Below are 20,430 nucleotides of genomic sequence, written 5' to 3'. Positions count from 1 at the left end.
GTTACACGGTACTAACAAGTTAATGTGCGGTTTTAATAGGTCCAAATACAATTAATTGCTTGCTGCAGCCGCAAGGCCTCGTGGTATGTAAAGCGAACGATGGAGGCTTCCGGAGTGAGATAATACCGTCTTAATTTGTGGCTAGCCTAGCCTTTTCAGATGAAAGGACGTGGTTTAATCTACCGGCCGTGAGATTTGATTTTTCAGTTATGCAACGGTAGATGATTAAGGTAAGCTACCAATTTTCTGGTTTGAGGTACAGAGTTAAGAAGATGATGATAGAAACTCCGAAACAGGACGCTTGACTAGCCAAGGTCTATGGTCACGTTCATCGCACCACACCTAAGATTTTCCTGTTCACGTCCGATCCAATTTGCTTATCCTACAAGGATATACAACCGCCCACCGCAAGTGATACAAAGTCCAAATTCTGCTTCCTTTTTTGTTTAAGATGAGAATAGTACGCAGTATTTTCATTATATATGTTGTGCGTCATTTCTATGCGAGTCTTCCCTACGTCGGAGGTGGCCAGCTTTGGTTTATTCAATCGAATTTAGTGTACATACAGATCACATAAAGGTTACCAAATTCCTATGGAATGTACTCACATGGCTCTAATTTTATGGGGAATTAAAGCAATCATGAACTCCAACCTCGTCTTATTCTTCCTTTGAGAAGTCCAACTCTTTTCTAGATCTCCCAACTGTCTTCATCTATTCCTTCAAATTTCCTTTTGAATATCTACCAGTTGTTCCTATCCAACTGGATTTGGACGGTTTCGTGGTGAGCCGTTAGTTCCCGGTGGAGTGTCGCCAAGCCGGGCCCGTCTGCATCTCTTAACACTGCAACATAACATACCAGATCAGGACAATATCTCCAACAGTCCACCTCTCTTCTTGCTTTGCTATGCTAGATCCAGCTGATCCATCCAGCACCGATCGTTTGCAATAGCTTTTGGCGTCAGATAGCGCCCGGCTTCAACTTCATAGGATCCCAAGCATGGATCGGCGGGTTCTGTGTCGTCATCCTAAATCGATGGAGCTCATCTAGCAGAGGACGCAAGAAGGCCTGTTAAATTGTTACTCCTTTCGTTTCATAATTCTTGTTTCAAATTTGTCAAAAATGGATGTATCTATTTCTTAAAAGTGTTTAGATACATGTAATATTTCGACAAGAATTATGAAACGGATGAAGTATTTGTCACGGTTCCATTGCATTCTTCTAACTACGCATTTCAAGCATGTGCATAATACACTATAAATTTACTAGCTAAAAGTATATGAAACAATTTTGCAAGGTAAATCCAGCCCAGGCTAAACAGGGTTTGCTATTTAAATGTAGCACGTGTGCTCAATGAAGGGTCAGGTTTGTAATTACAGCAAACTCCGTGGGGGAAAGAAACGGACATCCCCACCATCGGAGAAGCATCTCCTGATGGAGAACAAAAAGGCCGGTGTGCTATGATTTAACTACTCTAGCAATTAATCATGCGCTTACTCAACAGCAACCGTCCACCTTAAAAGGCTTACTTAAACAACTTATAACTTCCTCTCTCGGCTGGATTCTGCAATGGAAACATCCCATGCATGCAAAGCACCAGCTAGCATTAGCAAGCTCGCCACCTATCCAACAGACATGCGCTGACCGTGTGTTATTGATCTGTTTGATCCCTGGCCATCTTTATACTTTATTTCCTTGATAATCGTTTCCTACCTTACTTTGTATAGGAGTAGTTGCTACGTATATTATTATTTTCAATGTATATGAAAGGTAACTCTGTTCGAATGAACGCAACCATAATATTACTAAAAAGATAATAATATATACCATTATATTAAATTCGAAACGGTGGTGATGGTACGGGCGTCGCTGCGGTACGTCACTTTGCCAAAATTACAAATATGCCACCACTGTCCAGGGGTGGACGCGATACGTCACATTTGTTCTTCCGTAGCAACGCACGGGGCTTTTTGCTAGTATTAGAAATATATGAAACTCTAAGCAAATGAAAAATCTGGAAGTGGGCACAAACAAAGTAAAATAAAATGAGAAAATCACATACGAAATTAACAACTTGACGCCACCTTCACCATCAAGTAAGGCCAAAGTATGAAACAAAAGTTTGCTAAATCTCTGCAGGACCAAAACACCATGGGTTGGCATCGGCCACGACTGTCTGTGACAAGGAATATAGCCATGAGACTTTTAAGCCATTTGATGTCATATCCAACTTCAATAAGTAAACAGCATTAATAACAAAGCACATAAACCCAATATAGAAGAAATTTAAATTGCACTATAAATGTTGGTCCTTGGTTCATTAGCGGCGCGCTCTTTTGAGATTGCATATCCATTAGGAAAAATAAAAGGACACAAAAAAGCCACTCAAATTAATTTGCCAAACTTTCCCCGACTAGAACATCGAGATTTTACCAAGAAAATCATATTGCTTCGACAATGACAATAGTTGTATTATCCACCGTCACATTAAAATGAATGCTTCACGGAGAGATAAAGACAATGCAATTTGTATTATTTAGTTTTTGACCCTTTAATAAATTGAGTGTTCTATAAATGGAAGCGTGGAAATCACTTATAAGCATTTGCTAAGCAAAGTTCCACTAAAAAAGCAGAAGAAAACAACCTCAGGGCCGGGTGATAAATCATAAAACCACGTACCTATGTCCATTCACCGGTGGGAACTTACATTCGGCGCCTTTTCTCCTCCTAACCATAAATCGCTCAAGTAACAAAGCAAGGACAAATAAAGGGATCGGAGGTTGTTAATCAGTACAACGTTGAAACTAGAAAAAGCCAGACACCTGCATATATTTATACTACTATATAATATAATTGGAGTTGTCACGACATTTCCTTGTGGTTTACTACTCTCTTGCCGTAGCAAGTCTCCCCCCATCTTTGTCTTTGCTTTGAATATGCGCGTGGATGGCGACCAATCGCTGGCGTAAAGATTAAGAGATCAACCCAGTACATACAGCCAGAGAGCACCGTTGGAGGAAAAGAGGACATGGATCGATTGGTTAACTGGAAGATTATTCTCTAGAGCTGCTAGCTGGAGTAGTACGTAGCTTGCTTGCTTAAAGTACTGTTCTCATCCAAGTTTCAACAACCCCAACCCATAGCGCATATTGAAAGCCAGCACGCCTGCACCAGAGAGAAGTACTAGTAATTTCGTGCTGGAAGGTTGAAACTTGAAATATTGCCAGGAAGTCAGACATGTAAATCAGCAAATGTCCGAATACTTCTGTACAGTTCGCAAGAAAACAGAGAGTAAAAGATGCTTTTAATTTGGACCAAACATACTTCTTGCACGGGTGCACACTTTTCCAATAATCATTACTACAAGTACACATAATGTGGTTATATATTAATTAGAGTATGATTACGTGGTCTAACTAACCATATCATTAATTTCCGTGCAGTTGCAGTGCAGGGTGCAGCATGACCGTATGAGTGTACGACTCCCCCTCGATAGGGTTCATATATTAGTGCTTACATTTATGCACACGCGCTATTGCATTTAACATGACTTTTTTTGAGAGAGAGAGCATTTAACATGAAATTACTGAGATTTAAACAGATTCAAGTCTAGACGGTAGACAGCCCGGACTCTTCGGGATATTCTGAGCGGAAACCTTGTTCGTACGACAGTTTTATCAGGACATCCTCAACAAGGGGTACTACACAGGTACCAAGAAATTAGTGGCCAATGTGGATGAGAGAGGAATGTCACAACCAAATAATGGTTACTTGAAGAAGTAACAGGTACTACACGGATACCAAGACAACAAAGAAAATGACATGTGGATCCATCAAAAAAAGAAATGAATAAGAAAAAATGAAACACATTGAAAAAAAGAGAGAAATTTTAGTACCGGTACTGGTTGGTACCTCGTTGGAGATGCCCTTACGATACAATTACGATTAGTTTTTTCCTCACCGTAAAAAGCCCAGCCCAAATCATACTGGCCCACAAAATGCAAGTGCTTTGTATCGCACTAATGTCGTACACAAATGATCGTACGTGTACCAGTCCATTCTGAGCCCAGTAGACAGCCTGGACTCTTCGGGATATTCTGAGTCCTAGCCCCTAGGCTTTAAAGGGGCCTTATTCGGCGGGCCAGGCCCGATCCCGTACCATGAATTCAGCAAACCCATTACGTTTGGACGCAAAGGCCCGAAATTTCACATATATCGCTACAGTACCCGCTAACAAGCACCCCGCCACGTACACAAGTCCCCTCTGTTACTATTCAAGTATTATTACAGTACTTGGCTAAAGAGGTGAATAACAACAAAAGCAAAACAAAGGCGGTTCACTCTCAGCCTTGTACTTGCATGCAACAAAATGCTAAAACAAGCTTGAACAGAGGCAACACGATATCCTGAATCCTGACGTCAAACCTGTCCCTCAGGGCTGTTGAACACCGTTAATGGCCCCCCTGGTAGAAAAGATTTACGTGGATGCAGAACATGCTTGGCGCTGTCAACCTTGCGAACCTTGTACAAAACCTGCATGTAATTGTAGATGCATCTCATCTTATGGAGGCCTGTGGTGCAGCCGTGTAGTACATTCAACAAAACGTTTTTCTTTAGTTATTGCCTACGTATTATTTTAGCAAAACCAAGAAAACTCACCACCACAGATGATCATGGCACCAGCACATTTAGTTCAAATGCTCTTCATGGGTTTCTGCGAGTGGTCCCTGCGGCGTGTCTTCACAAGTGATGTCTCTAACTCCTGAAAGTTTTTAAAAATATAAGATGACAAATTAATTAAGATGTAGAACAAAAACAAAATCCTATTTGTGTCTGCTTGCGTCTTTACAAAGAACTGTCTAAGCAAATCTTGAAATCCAGACTAGGTAACAGTAATGTGACCATTGGCTTGCATCTTTCACTAGTCACTATGCAATTCAAACAACATGAACTATTCCAGGCCACCGTTCCATTCTTCTCCAAAACCTGTCAGCATTACAAAACCCAGAGAAAGGGAACCGTACAAGATGTGCCAAGCTACCTCTACATGATTGTAAGATGAAGGGTTCATGGGTCTAGAACCTTTTTTACAAAGCAAGAGACACATAATTTTACATTGCGCATCGTTGTAACTCCCTTCAGCTTGACGGCTCACTTAAATACCTAAAGCAATCTCAACTGTATGTTGTTATTACTCTTGTCATTCCTATGCCTGGCTACATTTTAGTAGTGATCCTTAAAAGTTATTTGTAACTTTCTTAACATCCGTTTTCTTCTGACAAAGAACTGTTGGTTCAAATCCCCTTTACTGAGATTAAGTTCTCATTTAAGATGAAGTAACATTGACACCAATACTGCTAATACTATAGAAGAACAATAAACTTAACAAATCCTTCTACTTAAAACTCCACATTCTTATGCAGAAATTTAATCTAAAGTTATGTTTTCACAATACAGACAACCAAATAAATATTCGTTTTATCAAGTACTTCATCCCAACAGTAACACACAACCTTTAGCGATATGGTACTTGTGGCATTGATATCGATGATATATTTGCACCATCAATAATTTAGACACACTAGATAACAGCTGTTGTGGGGAACAATCAAGAGAAGCAATATGTTTGGCTGACCTGAACAGAAATGTTAGGGGACACCTCCTTTGTCCAAATACTTTCCAAATCATAATACTCTCTTGCTCTTTCTTCAAGGGCATGGATGATGATACTTCCTGAAACAACATTGGTTAATTACTGCGAACAACTTTAAATAGTGCAGGACATAAATGGTTTAAACTTCAAACATGTTCTACTTCAACCAACACAGGCACACTGCCATTTCATAACTCTATTACTAAAGAAAATAGACACAAGATCACAGAATACCCCATTTTGTTTTCATTTCTTTTCTTTTCTTTTTTGCTAGAAGCATGAGCCTTAAGTATCTTTTCATTCGTAGATGGAGAACAGATCTACAACTGCAGGTACTGAAACAGAAAGGAAGGAACGCAAAAGGCCTCCTTGAAAGAAAAGTAAACGTTAAGCAATTTTCTACCAAACAAAAACAGATCTGATGGTCCAGAGCCTGCTAATATCCACAGCTTGCATCTTTCTTGATTTTGATCGCTACTCTGAGCCAAAGGTCAGGCACCGCCGAACACATAGCCATTCGTGTTTCCAGATGGACCACATAGTTAGCAGGGACGAGTTGGCAAGCTTTTCTTCCTGTTTGCTTGAACCATGATCCAATATTGCATTTCAGGCTTCAGACATGATTTCCTTAGTGGATAAGTGGGAACTAAAATATAGTGCAAACCAATAAAACAGAATACACTTCTGAAAAATTACAACAGAAGGCTAGTATAGCATTCAACTACTCACAACAACTATTATGTTGAACACAATCACGATTTTATTGATAAAGAGAAAAGGACAAAAGGTTCATGGCTAGTGTTTTAGTGATTGTGATCCAGTTAGTTGCTCTTGCTCTATGCATTCCAGCTCTATAAGAGAACTTGTAAAAAACAAGAGACAAAGAATTCTGGGGGAAACTAAAGCTTTTCATTCAACCAACCGGCAGTTATTATAATATAGTTACTTGTTATGAAGCTTTAACATTAGTCTATCCATTGGTAAAATCAAAGTTTACAAAAGAAAATCACAGGGATGCATATCGATTTAGATGTTACCAGAATCAATGACGACCCACTTTCCAGCTTGTTGGCCTTCTACACTCGGCATCAATATTCGATCAGAACCCTTCTGCTTCTGCTTTATCTGATAAAAAGAGGAAGTACCATATTGGTATGGTCCATGTGCATGATTGCTTTAAATCACGGCCCAGAGTATGGCTGCTACAGTGGGATTCTGAACTACCAATAGCCAACATTTGTGGGCTTAGCATCTGGCTTGCTACTCGGGAAGCTAAGCCAGCTGATTGAGAGCCCCAAGCTCGTGATGGAGGGAGAGGCATTGATAATTAACTTTGGCAGCCTCCTTACAGTGTAGCGACCTCATCATGGCCGCCACATACCCTCAGGGATCCAAGGCCATGTCTCCCTGCCTCTCGCACCTACCCCTTCGCCCCAATCATTTACACAACCCGTGACAGGGACACACTTACCTCTGAAAATTCTCCCACCGTGCCAGTAGGGTTGAGCAAAATATCTATCACTACCGCACACAAGAAAGCATTATCAATTGCCCACCCCACGAAATGGATGCACTTATGCCCAAAAATTTCTCTCGCCACGCCTGCGAGGTAGCATAAAAGGTCTAACTCGCTACCACACACAAGGAAGCATTATCATACATATTGCATCCAACACTTGCTTTCGCCCATCTAATATTCATCCATATTAGTCACATGTCCAGTTGGCCTACATTAGTAACATTTTCTCAAGAATCATCAGCAGATGAGTTCACCATAGCACTAAAAGATTAAAATAACTAGATCAATAAAAACAAATCCTCGGACCTAAGAGATTCCTGAACCTAAATCAGTTGGTTAGCTAAGAAATACTTCAAGTTTAATCCTTGGCAATCCCAACCGCAACATTACTAATAACGCGAGAAATGATTAACAAAGAAGCAGTATTAGTAGAACCATATAATTATTAATTCTACCAGTGGAGGGCCGACAGGGATTGGGGGGGTGCGGGAGAGGGAGGAGGGGGAGACGATACCTTGTAGATTATAGCCTGGGCGATGTTGCGGACGTGCCAGTCGGAGCGGCCGGTGGCGACGACCATGTAGTCCGCACAGGAGCCGCCGTGCAGCCCGCCCTCACCGACTGGGAACACGCGCACGTCCCCCGCCCGGACATCGCGCAGCACCTTCTCCACCTCCGAGAGCTCCAGAAGCTCCGCGGGCCGCGCCGGGGAGGCACTGGCGGAGGAGAGCAGGCGCGGGGAGAGGTGTGGCGGCGTCCGCCATTGGCCCAGGGCCCGGGATCGCACGGCGGAGAGCATCGGCGGCGGGCGCAAAAGGGTTTCGCTTCCGGTGTTTTTTTTCCCTCGTTCTCTCTTACCGCCCGAGGATGAAGAGCGACCGAAACGAACTCGGGGCGTTCTGCGTTCAGCTTGGCCTTTAGTTTTTTTTCTCTCCCTTTTTTTTGGGGGGGCCTCGAAAGCACTTTCCCCGTTGTCAAACTTCTCTTATTTTTTGCCAAATTTATTTCCGTTCATGTTTTGTGGGCATGCAGTAACATTGGTACACCCCGGTAGCCACTAGCCAACATGCCTTTTAAATTTCAGCCGTTCTAGAAAACATGGCACAACTCCGTTGTTCATACTCCGTAGAGTAGTTCCAAGAGGGAACTTGGAGCAAACAAGAAAGTGGCGCGGTGCCTAAGTAACGAATGTCACGAGAAATTCGGCGCAACTAATGTTCAAGTTAGTCGAACTCGAATGACACGTACTCCGTACAAGAAATTACATCCCCACGGAACCACAGCCACTCGACCGATCGATCCCGGGACTCTGCACCGAGCACACGCGCGATGCACACGCAAAACAAAATTACTCGTGCAACATGTAGCCTGCACGGCGCTCGTCTTCAAACAGTTCCAGCACGGTCCGGGCCCCGACCGACCCGCTGCTCGTGGAACAATCCGTCAGACATCCCTGACCAGGAGGTCCATGACGAACTTGTAACGATGACCGCGGCTGGCCCAAGCCCATCGCGACGGCGCTACCACCCTTATCGGACCACGGCGGCGATGACGGTGCAGATCCCGCCGCCGCCCGTTCGATCCCGAGGTAGGAGGCGATCCCGACGGCGGCGGCGAGGAGCGAGAGGAAGGAGCCCCCCGCGAAGACCCCGGCCACGAGCACGGTGCACTGGTAGTAAGCCGCCGCCACGTCACCCCTGGGCCGCCGCTCCCCGCTCTCGTTCCTCACGGCTCCCACCACGAAGGCGCTCGCGGCCAGGATCGCCAGGAACCTGCGTACGGACAGTTCTTCCGACAGAGCATCAGAAATAATCTGCATTTTATTCCTCGATCGGTTACAGATTGTGAAGCTGGTTAATTAGTGTACCATGAGAGAATAGAAGAAAAGACGGCGCTGGTCCGGCGATGGTCGGACCGCCGGGTCCGGCACCGGTCCCAGCAGCCGGTGGCGGCGGTGAGGACGAGCTGACCGGTGAGCAGCGCCGCGGCCGCCGCGACCCCGCAGCCGAACGCCGGCGTCCTCCGGTACACGCAGTTGGCCCCGTCGTACCTGACAAAAGACTGCACACCAGCAGCTCGATCACCTGACAAAGGGGAGATAAATTACAGCTAGGGATATGGCATTGATGCCTTCGATTTGGTTGCCTCGCCGAGGATGCCCAGCGCAGCGGCTGCCAGAGCCAGCGCGGCCACCGCGACGCATATCACAAGGACGTGCTTCTCCACCATTGCCCCGTAGGCCGTAGCATCAGGGATATGGTATTGTGATATTCAGGGTATGGAGAGAGACAGGAAGTCAGGAATCATAAGATGATGATGATGGAATTAGTGTCACGCACTACATGCCTGCTTGCTTGCATGAATTGGATTTTTTTTCCAGCCCCTAGGTGTAATCGTAAATCTCTCTTGAGGGAAACGTCTGGTCCAGTCATAGTCGTTTGTCCTGTCTAGGAAATCTAGGATAGGAGACAGAAATATATGGTGCGGTTCATTGAGAATTGGCATACTCTGATTTCTACAGGGGTATGCACTTTGTGTTGACCAATATGCAGTAGACTTCAACCAATTCGTAAGTTGTAACAAAAGTGCACGTAGGTTCACACTCCGGATGAAGCTTCCTTTGGATGGAAAATCAACTCTACGATGATTCAGAGACAGAATGTTTTTCCTGGCGTCACAGCAGCATTTTTTTTTCATTAATGAGAGGAGTAAAAAGAATAGGTTTAGGTGATCACGGCTGACTTCAGAAGAAACAGTCGAACAGAAAACCTGAAGCTACAATAGGAGCACAGGGAGGACAGCGACAGGGGAGGGGACTACACTACAGAGACATAAAGAAACAGGGCCAGGCTTTCGTAAATATTGTCAACCCAAACAAAACCAAGAGGTCCAAGAGTGTTTGTATCCAACTTAATTCGTCAACCGAATCTTCGTCTGGCTATTGGGCTTGCAGGATCATGCCCTAACTGGGCTCGCACGAGTGATTGTACTAAGCTATGTGAGAGCATCATCAGTAATATAGAAAGCCCATCTCCCAATTCGATTTGATTCACTGCTTATGTTTTTCACCTTTGTAGCGAGCATATCTGGAGGCAAACTTTTTTCGGCCAATCTAATTAGCAGACGTGCGCAGGCTTGCCTTAGCGTACGGCGCGCTTTAAGATTCGTGGCAACCGATCGTGCGGGGCGGTCTTGCTTCTCTCATCACCTTCGTTCCGTCCTGACAGGCGATTCCTCTTCTCTCCCCCGTCTTCTTCGCTCTCTCGATCTACGCTAGCGCCGCCGCCGAACGAGGCCAGCCCCCGGCGCCGTCGATTCGTATCTCCTTCTACGTTCTTCTCCCTCTCCACCGCTAGCGCGCGCCGGTGCCAGCAACCGCCGCCTCACCCTCAGCCACCTGCAAGCACAACGACCTCCTCCTGCGGCGGCGTAACCGAGCGACGGGGAAGAGATGAAAAGTAGAGGACGCCGGAGATCAGAGGAGCGACGGAGACCGGAGGACGAGCTCCTGGCAGCAGACAACAGACCGATTCGAGCGAGCCCCCGGCGACGGACAACAGCGGGTGGCAGCCGGGTGTGCGGAGGCGGCGCTGGCCGCGGGCCGGAGGCGTTGGGCGCACGCGCTGAGGTAGCGGGCGACGCAGGTCTCCAGCCACATCGTCTGCCTGCCTCCCCGGAATACGCCGCCGTCCAGCACGAGCTGCCCGTCGTCGCTCCTACCGCGGGAAGGGAACCACGGGTGGTGGCCACTCCAGCGGTCCTGCTTGATTTGCACACTTGATTTCTCTCGTGGCTTGGTGCTCTGCTCTGTTTTTGGGAGTTGATTTTTCTGATTGGGGCTGAAATTGGAGAAGAGTCAGCCGACGCAAAGAGGTACTAACTAGTAAGGGCAAGTGGAGCAGTTATTCTAAAATATCTTCCCTATGTTTCAAAATAGAGGATTTTCTTTGAAAATATTCTTCCTTAAAACTTGCCTAACTCTAGCAGTTTTCCTAAAAGAACTCTCCTATTCTACATTTTAAGAATTTTGTGTAACCACCATTTGAAACACAACGGTTATATCTCCAACGGCTAGTTTTTGAACGGCCGGATTTCCAACGGCCAGTGTTTGAACGGTCGGATTTCTAACGGCTAGCTTTTTTTATCTATATATACATGATCAGGTCTCATATCTCTCACAATCTTGCTTCTGCCTCCTCTTCTACTTTGTTTTCACCAAATCTCTTGCATCTCTCCACAACAAAATTAGTCACCGCCGAAGCTTGGCACGGCAGTTTTGCGAAGATTCCTCGTCTGAAGATGAGGAGCTCATGATGGTTGCAGTCGTAGTCGAGGAAGAACATGCACGATTGAATGCTCCACGCCATCAAGGTTCACTTCCAGGACGTCATTCTCTTCAGCGCGAATTTGCGGAACGCTTTCAGTGTCTTCACAAAGACTATTTTGCTGAGAATTGTACCTTCAACGCAAGGATGTTTCGCAATAGGTACGTAACCGGTGCAATTTTGTTTATTTTCCAGCATACTAGTCGCCCTTCATGTCTAATTTAAGTTTTTCGTAGCAGGTATAGAATGCACCGCAATAGCAAGAGCTCTAGAGGAACATGATAGCTATTTTTCCTTGAGAAGAAATTGTGCTGGTACTCCTGGTTTACATCCTTATCAAAAGTTAACCTCCGCATTCAGAATCCTAGCTTATGGGATATTAGTTGATGGTACTGATGAGTATTGTCGGCTAGCAAAGTCCACTGCTTTAGATAACCTTAGAACATTTGTGCGTGCTGTTATCGAGGTCTTTGGTGGTTGCTACCTGAGATCTCCAAATGCTGAAGATACTGCTAGATTACTTGCAATTGGAGAGCAAAGGAGATTCCCTGGTATGGTCGGAAGCATTGACTACATGCATTGGCAGTGGAAAAATTGCCTTACTGCACACAAAGGTTTTTTTGTTGGCCATAATCGTGTACCCACAATCATTCTTGAAGCCGTTACTTCACAAGACCTTTGGATATGGCATTCTTTCTTTGGTTTACCGGGATCCCATAATGATATAAATGTTCTTCACCGTTCACCTGTGTTTGCGAATCTAGCTGAAGCGCATGCTCCAGAAGTGAATTACACCATCAATGGTCGCAACTACAACATGGGTGTTACCTTGCAGATGTCATATATCCGCGATGGGCCACATTCGTGAAGACAATTCCAAATCCAACAATTGAAAAAAACAAACATTTTGCCCGATGCCAAGAAGCTTGTCGGAAGGATGTTGAACTGAGCCTTTGGAGTTCTGCAAGCTCGTTTTGCCATTGTACGTGGACCAGCAAGGTATTGGGATTTGGATACACTCGGAGAAATCATGACAGTTTGTATCATCCTGCATAACATGATAATAGAAAATGAGCGTGGAAGTCACGTAGACTACCGATTTCAGAACATGGGAGAACTGGTGACAGCTTCTCGTGAAGAGGCAGCTACATTGACTCGGTTTCTTCAAGCTCACGGCGCAATTCGAAACAAAAAAGTTCATTGTCAACGTCAAGTTGATCTAGTTGAGCACTTGTGGCAGATCCGTGGAGAGATGTAGCTTTAATAAGTGGTAGTAATAATGTAGTGTATGAGATTTCTAATATGTTTTTAAATCATGGTGGGGTGTAAGCGGTGACTGTATCATTTTCTACGTAATGCAATGTTTTTCATTACTCCTTTTAATTCAGACCACAGCACATATCTCTAATATGTATAACCATACATTACCAAAATCTGAAACTAAAACTCCCATAAAAAAAACATATCTCTAATATGTATAACCATCCATTACCAAAATCTGAAACTAAAACTCCCATAAAAAAAATCTGAAACTCCTTGTTTCTGCAGACCAGCTCTCCATCTGCACCACGCCCTCCATCTCCACGAAGTAGTCCATCTGCAACCACGCCCTCCATCACCACGAAGCAGTACCAAATCTCCAGCCACGCTCTGTCCATGGCCGCTGCAGCCAATCGAGGAGCAGCCACAAGTCCTTGCGCCCTCCCCTGCAGGCCAGTGCGCTGCCCACGGCCGGACCATGGCCACCGCGCCTCCTCGCTAATCCCTCCTTGCACAGGCCCATGCGCCTCCCCAGCGCAGATCCCCGCCGCCTCCCCGGTGACCGCCCCCAGGGCCCAGCCTACGCCGTCGCTGCCACCTCCGGCCCCGTCATCCCGTCACGACCGGCGGCTCGATGCCACAGGCCCCCGGCGCTTCGGCGACGAGCTCGATTTGGCCTCGGTCCGAACGGAAAAACCAGAGAAACCAGAAGAAAGGAGTGCGAGGTACGTACCTGGCGATGCGCGTGGTGGCGGGAGGGAGCGAGCGGTTGTTCCTTGGCGTGGAGAGGGGAGGGCTCGGCCTCCCCGATCTGTAGGGGAGAAGTCGGCCTGGATCGGGGATGCGGAAATTTTGGGGGGACGATTGGGGAGCTGCTAGAAGGTGTTTTTTCTGGTTTCTCCCCTATTTTTCCGATCGGCGAGGGTTTCGGGGAGCTGCTGGACTAGCTCTAACAGAGACAGTGAAAGAGCAGGGAGGGGAAAATGGTGTTGTTTTGGATGATTTTATTTCCAAGTGGGTCCTACTTTTAGGCCATCTGCCATTGCCAACGCCGTAGACAAAATGCTCATTTGACACCGCAAATTTGATTTTGGCACGCTGTGAAAGCTATTAAACGGACGTCCTCTTCAACCTGAGCAAGTCTGGTACATACAGGGCTTGCTCCTCAACCTGCGGCTAACTCGGACCCTATGCCAATGGTTGCACCACCGCCCGTGACCGTCCCATATCCCGACGGTTTGACCTTGGCCGGCGCACAGCTCTCCCGACGTGCTCATGTTCAACCCAGCCAGATCCTAGACAAATAAGCTGATAACCAAATGATATTAACCTGATAAATAAGACACTATAATCTGGTGACCAAGGTGATACTAACCTGGTAAAAAAAGTGATTGTACCTAATAAACAAATGACTATAATCTGGTAAGCAAGTGATATTAGCCTGATAAATAAGACACTATAACCTGGTGACAGATACCTGGTAAACAAGTGATGATGTTAAGCAAGTGATATTAATCTGATAAATAAGACACTAGTTATAACCTGGTGACCAAATGATACTAACCTGGTAAAAAAATTGACTATACCTGATAAACAAATGACTATAACGTGGTAAGCAAGTGATATTAACCTGATAAATAATAGACTATAATCGTGATACTAACCTGGTAAAAAAAGTGACTATGCCTGATAAACAAGTGACTATAATCTGGTAAGCAAGTGATATTAACCTAATAAATAGATGACTATAACCTGGTAACTAAGTGGTATTAAAATGGTAAACATGTGACCGTACCCTAATAAACAAGTGATAGTCTTTACATAGGTGCGTGTTGGTGCTCAGCAAACTGGTAAACAAGTCACTATAATATGGTAATCAAGTGATATCCAACACGATAATCAGCTGGTCATAATCTGGTAAACAAGTGATTTAACATGGTAATCATGTGGTCATAATCTGGTAAGTGTTTAACATGATAAACCACGTGTTCATAATTAGGTACACAAGGGACCATAACTTGGTAATTTTTTTTACGAAAAATAGAAGTTGTCTAGACATATCAATATGAGATCTAGTTTTGTAAATATTGGCAAGATTTAAAAAACAGTGAAAACAGATTGTCACGCGGTGCACGGTTTAGAAGATAAAAGATTTTGAAATTTTCAAACGGAAAAATCACGTGAATTTAGATAGACTAGACAGACCCCGCATGTTAGGGCCACATGTGCATGGTCTCCGGGTCGAGATCCTCGCGCGTTGATAACGGGCGCCGCAAGCTAGAACATGGGTGCGCACATCACCACATACTATTGTGCATCAAATTTTTATGCGACGTACCTCCTCCGATCTTAAATTGTTGTCGAAATATTACATGTATCTAGACGCCTATATTAGATGTATCTAGACGACTTTTAAGAATGGTTACATCCATATTTGGACGAATCAGAGTCAAGAATTTAGAATAAGAGAGAGTAAAAAATAAACTTTTTTTTAGCGAAACGTATAAAATATGCCAAAGTTAGAAGGCTTGGGCGGTGTTGCGCTCCTCTGCGTTCAGCTAGCGGCGCTGGGCGGGCTGCAGTACGCTAGAGGGAGCAGTTGTGCTGGGCCTTGCTCGCGCTGCTGGGCCAAGCTGGCACCGCACGGGGTGAAGGCTAGCTCGCGTTGTTGGGCAAGCTGGCACCGCAAGGGGGGAGGCTAGTGGGCCAGTTGGATGCACGACAGCTAGTGAGCACACGCGCAGACATACATGCGCGGGAGAATCGTGGGGCGCCGCACGCTAATTAGCGTGGGCACGGTCGCCCCATAGTTCTGTCCAACTTTTTTTGACAGCATATCTGGAGGCAAACTTGTAACGACTAGAGTCTATTTAACCGATAAAAAAAGAGTTGAGTCTATTAAAAAACAATTCCGCCGTTGAGAACTGACCGATCGAAACTCCAAGATTCGTGTGAAAAAAAGAGAGGCGAGAACATAAAAGATGGTTGAGAATCGTCCAATCTAGACCCATGGATTCATGTAAAGAACAAAAGGGGTGAGAGGGTCTGATCCAGTGGCTATTAACAATCGACTTATATATATTAACTATTTATCGGGTTTTTTACGGAAGGCCATCGTGGCTAGTTTTATTAATACTCAAATAAAGGTAACTATTTATCGGTTGATTAAGCAATAGCAATCACTTTTTTCAGTTTTGCTGTTAAAAGTCGCTTGATTTTTAGTTAGAGATCAGTTAACATGTTTGGCCGTCAGATTTTAAACCCACGGTGGCATGCATGAAAAAAGAGAGTGTGGGGATGACCTTGGACTTTTAATACAACGGTTCTACTTCTAATACGTCAATATTCCTGACTTGTTCCTAGAGGTGTAACATGGTGACTCTCAGGGTACCCTTTGATCCTACTTAGTTAAAACAAAAGAACTATTTTTTAAAAAAATACGTTATTTTAAAATTTTAGTTTATTTGGTTGAATTGAGGAGGGTTAAAGGGTATCCTGAGAGTAAAAACTTGCGGCTCTCTGCTTGTTCCATTCGGCCACGAAAAAAATCTGGAGCATTTGTAGTACACCTTTCGTCCACTAATGTGCAGTTTGGCTATCATCGTGGTCGCATGCAATGCAATGCAAAAGTGCCCTTAGCCACTCACCAATGGGCAACGGCCAGTTATCGACGACGGTAAACAACCACGACTTGCCCTTTCGCAGTTTACTAGATTCCCGTCCGATCCTCTCTGTCTCTCCCCAAAGGCGGATCGAGAAAACGAGAAGGACGATAATTAGGTACTAGTACGCCGCTTCCGGTAAAGCAGCACTCCAGAATCAACCATCCGTCCATCCATACCAATACCATCCACATGGCTCCCCCTTTGTCGCTGAAGATCCGAAAAGGAGATCTCCCTTGCCCGCCCGTCCCATTTTCCTGACCCCGAAACGTCTGGAAAAACGGTGTCCTGGGCCAATAATCGTTGAGCTGATATAGTACCGCTACTGGTTGGGTGCCCTGTGACTGATGAGTCGCCGCTTTTTGGTTGAGCCGGAGCCCGGCGTGGGATTGGCTGCTGGCCTCGGCTCTTTTTCGTGGAGAGCATCTCGAGGGATGGATGGATGGATGATGATGGCGATGATAATGGCCTAGGCTCATGGGTTCTTCGTACAACGTACGAGCGCCACTGTGCCTGTGCCCTGCGGCTTGCTTGCTTGGTGCCATCTTATTGGAGCGCTGTAAAAGAAACGGGTGGACGTACTTGCGGTAGGCCCCGACGTGGCGCTGTCCCGGGATGGACGTGGCGCTCCTTGGCCTGTGCGTGCCGGTATTTAGGTCTCGATGCTGCGCCCCCTACCATTGGTGGAATTCCCATTGGTGGTGGGGTCGTAGGCATATCAAAAAAGATTATTAGTTTGAACCGACGAGGGTCAAGGGACACGATGAGGGTCACATTTTTACTGCTCTAATAACAGATAGACATAAAAAACCAAAGGTCACCTCAATGCACCAAAGCTCAAGATTGCGTGAACATTTGAAAATGGCGACGTACAGGAATTCCAAAATGGCGACGTACGGGTAGGGGGTAGCTTCATCGAGAGGTCGACAGTCAGGGTGCCATTGGCATACATGTATCAAAGCAGACAACCATAGCTCCGACGTTCGGATCGGATCCTGTTCCATCTGCCGACGCATCCAACACAAATCCTCAATTTTGTCTTAGGGATATTGTCAATATGTCGGTCCAGATTACCAGATCAAACCTAAGACATAGAACTTTTTACTTTCCCGGATAAACGTAGAGAAATTCTAATAAATTTATGCAAATACACGTCAGTTAATTTAAAAAATTAAGGACTGAGGTTAATTCAGGACCGAGGAAGTACAACTCATTGGTGTGAGTTTATTGGAGTAAGCATTTGTGATGACCAAGAGGTTTGTCATTATTTCTTTAAAAAAGGAAAATAAATAAAAGAAAAGCATGCTTCCTTCTTGCATGCTGGGAGCAGAGCTTCCAGATCCAAATAAGCAATCCGCTTAAATCCTTCTTACACTTGCAGCTTCCTGACTTCCTCTCTCTTCCTAAACCATCCATTTCGTAATACTCAGAGCATACCAAATCTGGCCATGACAGCTTAATTAATACTCCCGGCCCTGACGTAGCACACGATTTGATTGGTCGAGAGTCGAGACTGGATACGTAGCTGGTTCTTGCTACAGAAGGCCGCCGAGGGAGAGGGTGAGTGTGGCCTGGAGGTCTAGCCGCCAGAGGTAGCCGCCGGCGGCGTCGAGCCGCCACACGTCGCAGGGCGCCACCAGCGAAGAAGAAGCGCCGCCGCCCCGGACGCGCCGCACGCGCACGCGGCAGCTGAACCCCGCGCACGTGCCCCACGCCGGCACGGCCTTGTCATCCTTCGCGCCGAGCACCACCATTGGCACCTCGTCGTCGTCTTCCCCGGCTCCGGCGGAGACGGCGCGGCCGAAGGCCGCGTTGGCCCACGTGACGCGGCCCCACCGGTCGGACACGAACGCCGGGGCCGCCGCGTCACCGTCGACGAGCACGCCCGCAGCGGGCGGCGGCGGCGGCCCCTCGCCGCCGTCGCGCCACGTGGCGGTCACGTCCTCCACTGTGACCAGCGACGCCTGGCGGGCCACGGGAACATGTCCCACGCCTAGAATATCCGGCACCGGCGCTGCCGCAGCGACCTCGACCGGCGGCACAGGCATGAGCGGCAGCGTTGTCGCTGGCGGCGGAGGAGGCGACGAGTCCACGGACGTCATCCCCGACGAGGAAGACGACCGGGACGACGAGGACTTGTCTTTCTCTTTCTCCGCCTGATCCTTGTGGACGGCGTCCACCATTTGCGTCGTCGTCGTGGGCGGCACAGTGGCCGCGGCTTTCTTGGGCTTCCGTCCCCTCTTCCCGGCCGCGACCGCCTTCCGCTTCCTCACCTTGGCAGCAGCCGGCACCGGCGCGGGCGCCGCCATGGCGGCGGGCTTGGGCGCGATGGGCCGGAACTTGAGCATGATCCTCCCCATCTCCTGCCACGCCTGCTGCTGGCCTGTTTGTGTCTGTGTCTGCCCCCCGCCTCCGCCGTACCTGGGCCGCTGCTCGAAGCAGCAACCTCCATTATTGTTCCTCTCCATCATCCACAGAGCGGCGACTACTCGACTAGTCTCAGCCTCTCAGGAGCTAGTAGCTTTCTTTGTTTCTTTGCGACCTCGTCGGCGGGGGCGTGGGGCTGCTTTAATACAGAAGGTAACGGGACACGCGTCGGACAGGTGTCGATGACCGGAGGCGGGATATCATTGGTCTCGCGCCCACACGTGAAACCCTATTGGCGTCGCAAACCCGGGTTAAAAATATCTCCAACAGGTCGACGAATCGACGACCACCGTGCCTGATCTAGCCGTAGAAGTAAAAGGCAGAGATTTGTAGCGACGTGTCCCGTGGCCAGTAAAAAAGAAGGTCTCCGTAGAGCGCAAGGGAGGGAGCGTCCGTCAAAGCCGTGAATGGATCGCTTTGGCGACAAGTACAAGCACTCTTCAGTTCAGTGTCTTGACAGTTCCACACACTCGCGCAACAGGCTGCACTGCGGGCCCGGTAAGGATAATAGAGGTCCACGTGTACGTGGGAGGGGATTTCTTTAGCGTTGGTGGTGGTGGGACGGGACGGGTGAAAGTCGAAGTTGTCGCGGGCCAATGGGAGCGCGAGGAGTGTGCATCCCTTTTTGGTGGGGAGGGAACACGTAGGGAGAGAGCGGCGAGAGGGTCTGGGACCGTCTGGAGGGAGCGCTGCTTTTATCTCGGGGAAAGGGATCCTAGCAGCAGTAGCCCCACCCCGGCACTCCACACGGAAGGACAGCACGCGGTCACCGACGCGTGGGCCCAAAGTAAGTTGCATGTACTCGTTGCTCCCCTGGTCCTTGCCTTGGCTAGATTAAAAGCAGTAAAGCTGTGTGTGCGTTGGGTGTGCTGTAGGCGTGGTTGTAGTTGGTGGTCGAGCTAGAGGGCAAACAGGGACGTGGAAGGAAGGAGAGTACTCGTACGTGGGCGAATGAACGGGGCGCGGCCGGCGAGGGTCGCTATGATTGGAGCGGGGACGCGTGGCAGCAGGCGTATCTCGGGAGCCGGATCCGCGCTTGACGTCACCGCGTCAACAAGAAAGCAAAGCGATCGGGCAGACCAGAACAGAGGGGCCGACGGTGATTGCTGCTGCGGGTCCGCGGCTAGCCTGGCACCCCGCGGATCGGACTGCGGCTGGACTGTTGGGATGGATGGCGATCATCCGTGGGTGCTTGAGCTGACACTCATCCTGCTTCCCGCTAGTCCTGCCGCCGTAGCTCCATACTGCTCCAGACACGTGTATGCGTATGGGTAGACCTGATAATTGAATGCGGAGAGACGGAGCTGCTGGTACCGCATCCATCCTTTTTCTATTGATTTCATATCCATAAGAAGTTTTCAACGAATTTTTTTTTATGAAAAATAACTCATATAGTAATGTACTATTTTTTTTGAGAAAAGGCTTACTAGTCCAGCTTTTTACAGAGAGGCAACGAGGTTTAGCTGGGGTTTCCAGCAATACAAGAATTCAACCACCATTCAACAAACCACAAAATAGGTTGGAAATGAAAACTTAGTCGGCTCCTCCACCACCAAGACACATCAAACCAGATTCAACTATTCT

At 47.1% G+C, this 20,430-nt stretch overlaps 4 protein-coding genes and 2 long non-coding RNA genes across 7 annotated transcripts; 1 reads left to right on the top strand and 5 right to left on the bottom strand.

Annotated features, from left to right (window-relative positions):
* Positions 1-516: 516 nt before the first annotated feature.
* Positions 517-2,805, bottom strand: LOC112268815. Its single transcript, XR_002960301.1, has 3 exons — positions 2,680-2,805; positions 2,063-2,176; positions 517-1,046 (listed from the first exon to the last, which is right to left on the bottom strand). It is a non-coding gene; the product is annotated as an uncharacterized LOC112268815 (long non-coding RNA).
* A 1,356-nt stretch (positions 2,806-4,161) lies between these two features.
* On the bottom strand, positions 4,162-8,080 carry LOC100845439 (protein Iojap-related, mitochondrial). 2 transcript variants are annotated; one of them, XM_024463144.1, is made up of 5 exons: positions 7,687-8,080; positions 6,691-6,778; positions 5,636-5,733; positions 4,660-4,762; positions 4,162-4,571 (listed from the first exon to the last, which is right to left on the bottom strand). In XM_024463144.1, exons 1-4 carry the CDS (start codon positions 7,969-7,971, stop codon positions 4,694-4,696), a joined length of 540 nt encoding a protein of 179 aa, XP_024318912.1. In that variant the 5' UTR covers positions 7,972-8,080; the 3' UTR covers positions 4,162-4,571; positions 4,660-4,693. The 2 variants fall into 2 exon arrangements, with proteins under 2 accessions (XP_024318912.1, XP_003578737.1); XM_003578689.4 differs by having other exon boundaries at positions 4,162-4,533; positions 7,687-8,078.
* Positions 8,081-8,350: 270 nt separating this feature from the next.
* Positions 8,351-10,239, bottom strand: LOC112272422. Its single transcript, XM_024463142.1, has 3 exons — positions 9,303-10,239; positions 9,040-9,233; positions 8,351-8,944 (listed from the first exon to the last, which is right to left on the bottom strand). The coding sequence occupies exons 1-3, from the start codon at positions 9,399-9,401 to the stop codon at positions 8,521-8,523; spliced, it is 717 nt and encodes a 238-aa protein (XP_024318910.1). The 5' UTR covers positions 9,402-10,239; the 3' UTR covers positions 8,351-8,520.
* Positions 10,240-10,427: 188 nt separating this feature from the next.
* LOC112272421 lies at positions 10,428-12,392 on the top strand. Its single transcript, XM_024463141.1, has 2 exons — positions 10,428-11,658; positions 11,737-12,392. Exons 1-2 carry the CDS (start codon positions 11,526-11,528, stop codon positions 12,363-12,365), a joined length of 762 nt encoding a protein of 253 aa, XP_024318909.1. The 5' UTR covers positions 10,428-11,525; the 3' UTR covers positions 12,366-12,392.
* On the bottom strand, positions 12,218-13,745 carry LOC100843806. The gene is made up of 2 exons (XR_732704.3): positions 13,491-13,745; positions 12,218-12,545 (listed from the first exon to the last, which is right to left on the bottom strand). It is a non-coding gene; the product is annotated as an uncharacterized LOC100843806 (long non-coding RNA).
* Positions 13,746-17,577: 3,832 nt separating this feature from the next.
* On the bottom strand, positions 17,578-18,987 carry LOC100843499 (translation initiation factor IF-2). Its single transcript, XM_003576883.4, has one exon. It carries the CDS (start codon positions 18,888-18,890, stop codon positions 17,955-17,957), a length of 936 nt encoding a protein of 311 aa, XP_003576931.1. The 5' UTR covers positions 18,891-18,987; the 3' UTR covers positions 17,578-17,954.
* Positions 18,988-20,430: the final 1,443 nt, after the last annotated feature.

Source organism: Brachypodium distachyon, chromosome 4 (assembly GCF_000005505.3).
Source record: "Brachypodium distachyon strain Bd21 chromosome 4, Brachypodium_distachyon_v3.0, whole genome shotgun sequence".
In the NCBI taxonomy this organism is placed as follows: Eukaryota; Viridiplantae; Streptophyta; class Magnoliopsida; order Poales; family Poaceae; genus Brachypodium; species Brachypodium distachyon.
The sequence above is the reverse complement of the archived record's forward strand: the minus strand, read 5'-3'. Positions and strand labels throughout refer to the sequence as shown.

Excerpts from the sequence above, each read along its gene's own strand:
- LOC112272421 (XM_024463141.1), top strand. The coding sequence starts at position 11,526 with ATGCTCCACGCCATCAAGGTTCACTTCCAGGACGTCATTCTCTTCAGC. Across the intron at positions 11,659-11,736 it reads GCAAGGATGTTTCGCAATAG|GTATAGAATGCACCGCAATA; the intron begins GTACGTAACCGG and ends TTTTCGTAGCAG.
- LOC100845439 (XM_024463144.1), bottom strand. The coding sequence starts at position 7,971 with ATGCTCTCCGCCGTGCGATCCCGGGCCCTGGGCCAATGGCGGACGCCG. Across the intron at positions 5,734-6,690 it reads GTGGGTCGTCATTGATTCTG|GAAGTATCATCATCCATGCC; the intron begins GTAACATCTAAA and ends ATGTTGTTTCAG. Across the intron at positions 4,763-5,635 it reads CCCCTAACATTTCTGTTCAG|GAGTTAGAGACATCACTTGT; the intron begins GTCAGCCAAACA and ends AAAAACTTTCAG.
- LOC112272422 (XM_024463142.1), bottom strand. The coding sequence starts at position 9,401 with ATGGTGGAGAAGCACGTCCTTGTGATATGCGTCGCGGTGGCCGCGCTG. Across the intron at positions 9,234-9,302 it reads GCGAGGCAACCAAATCGAAG|TCTTTTGTCAGGTACGACGG; the intron begins GCATCAATGCCA and ends GCTGGTGTGCAG. Across the intron at positions 8,945-9,039 it reads TTTTCTTCTATTCTCTCATG|GTTCCTGGCGATCCTGGCCG; the intron begins GTACACTAATTA and ends GTCCGTACGCAG.
- LOC100843499 (XM_003576883.4), bottom strand. The coding sequence starts at position 18,890 with ATGATGGAGAGGAACAATAATGGAGGTTGCTGCTTCGAGCAGCGGCCC.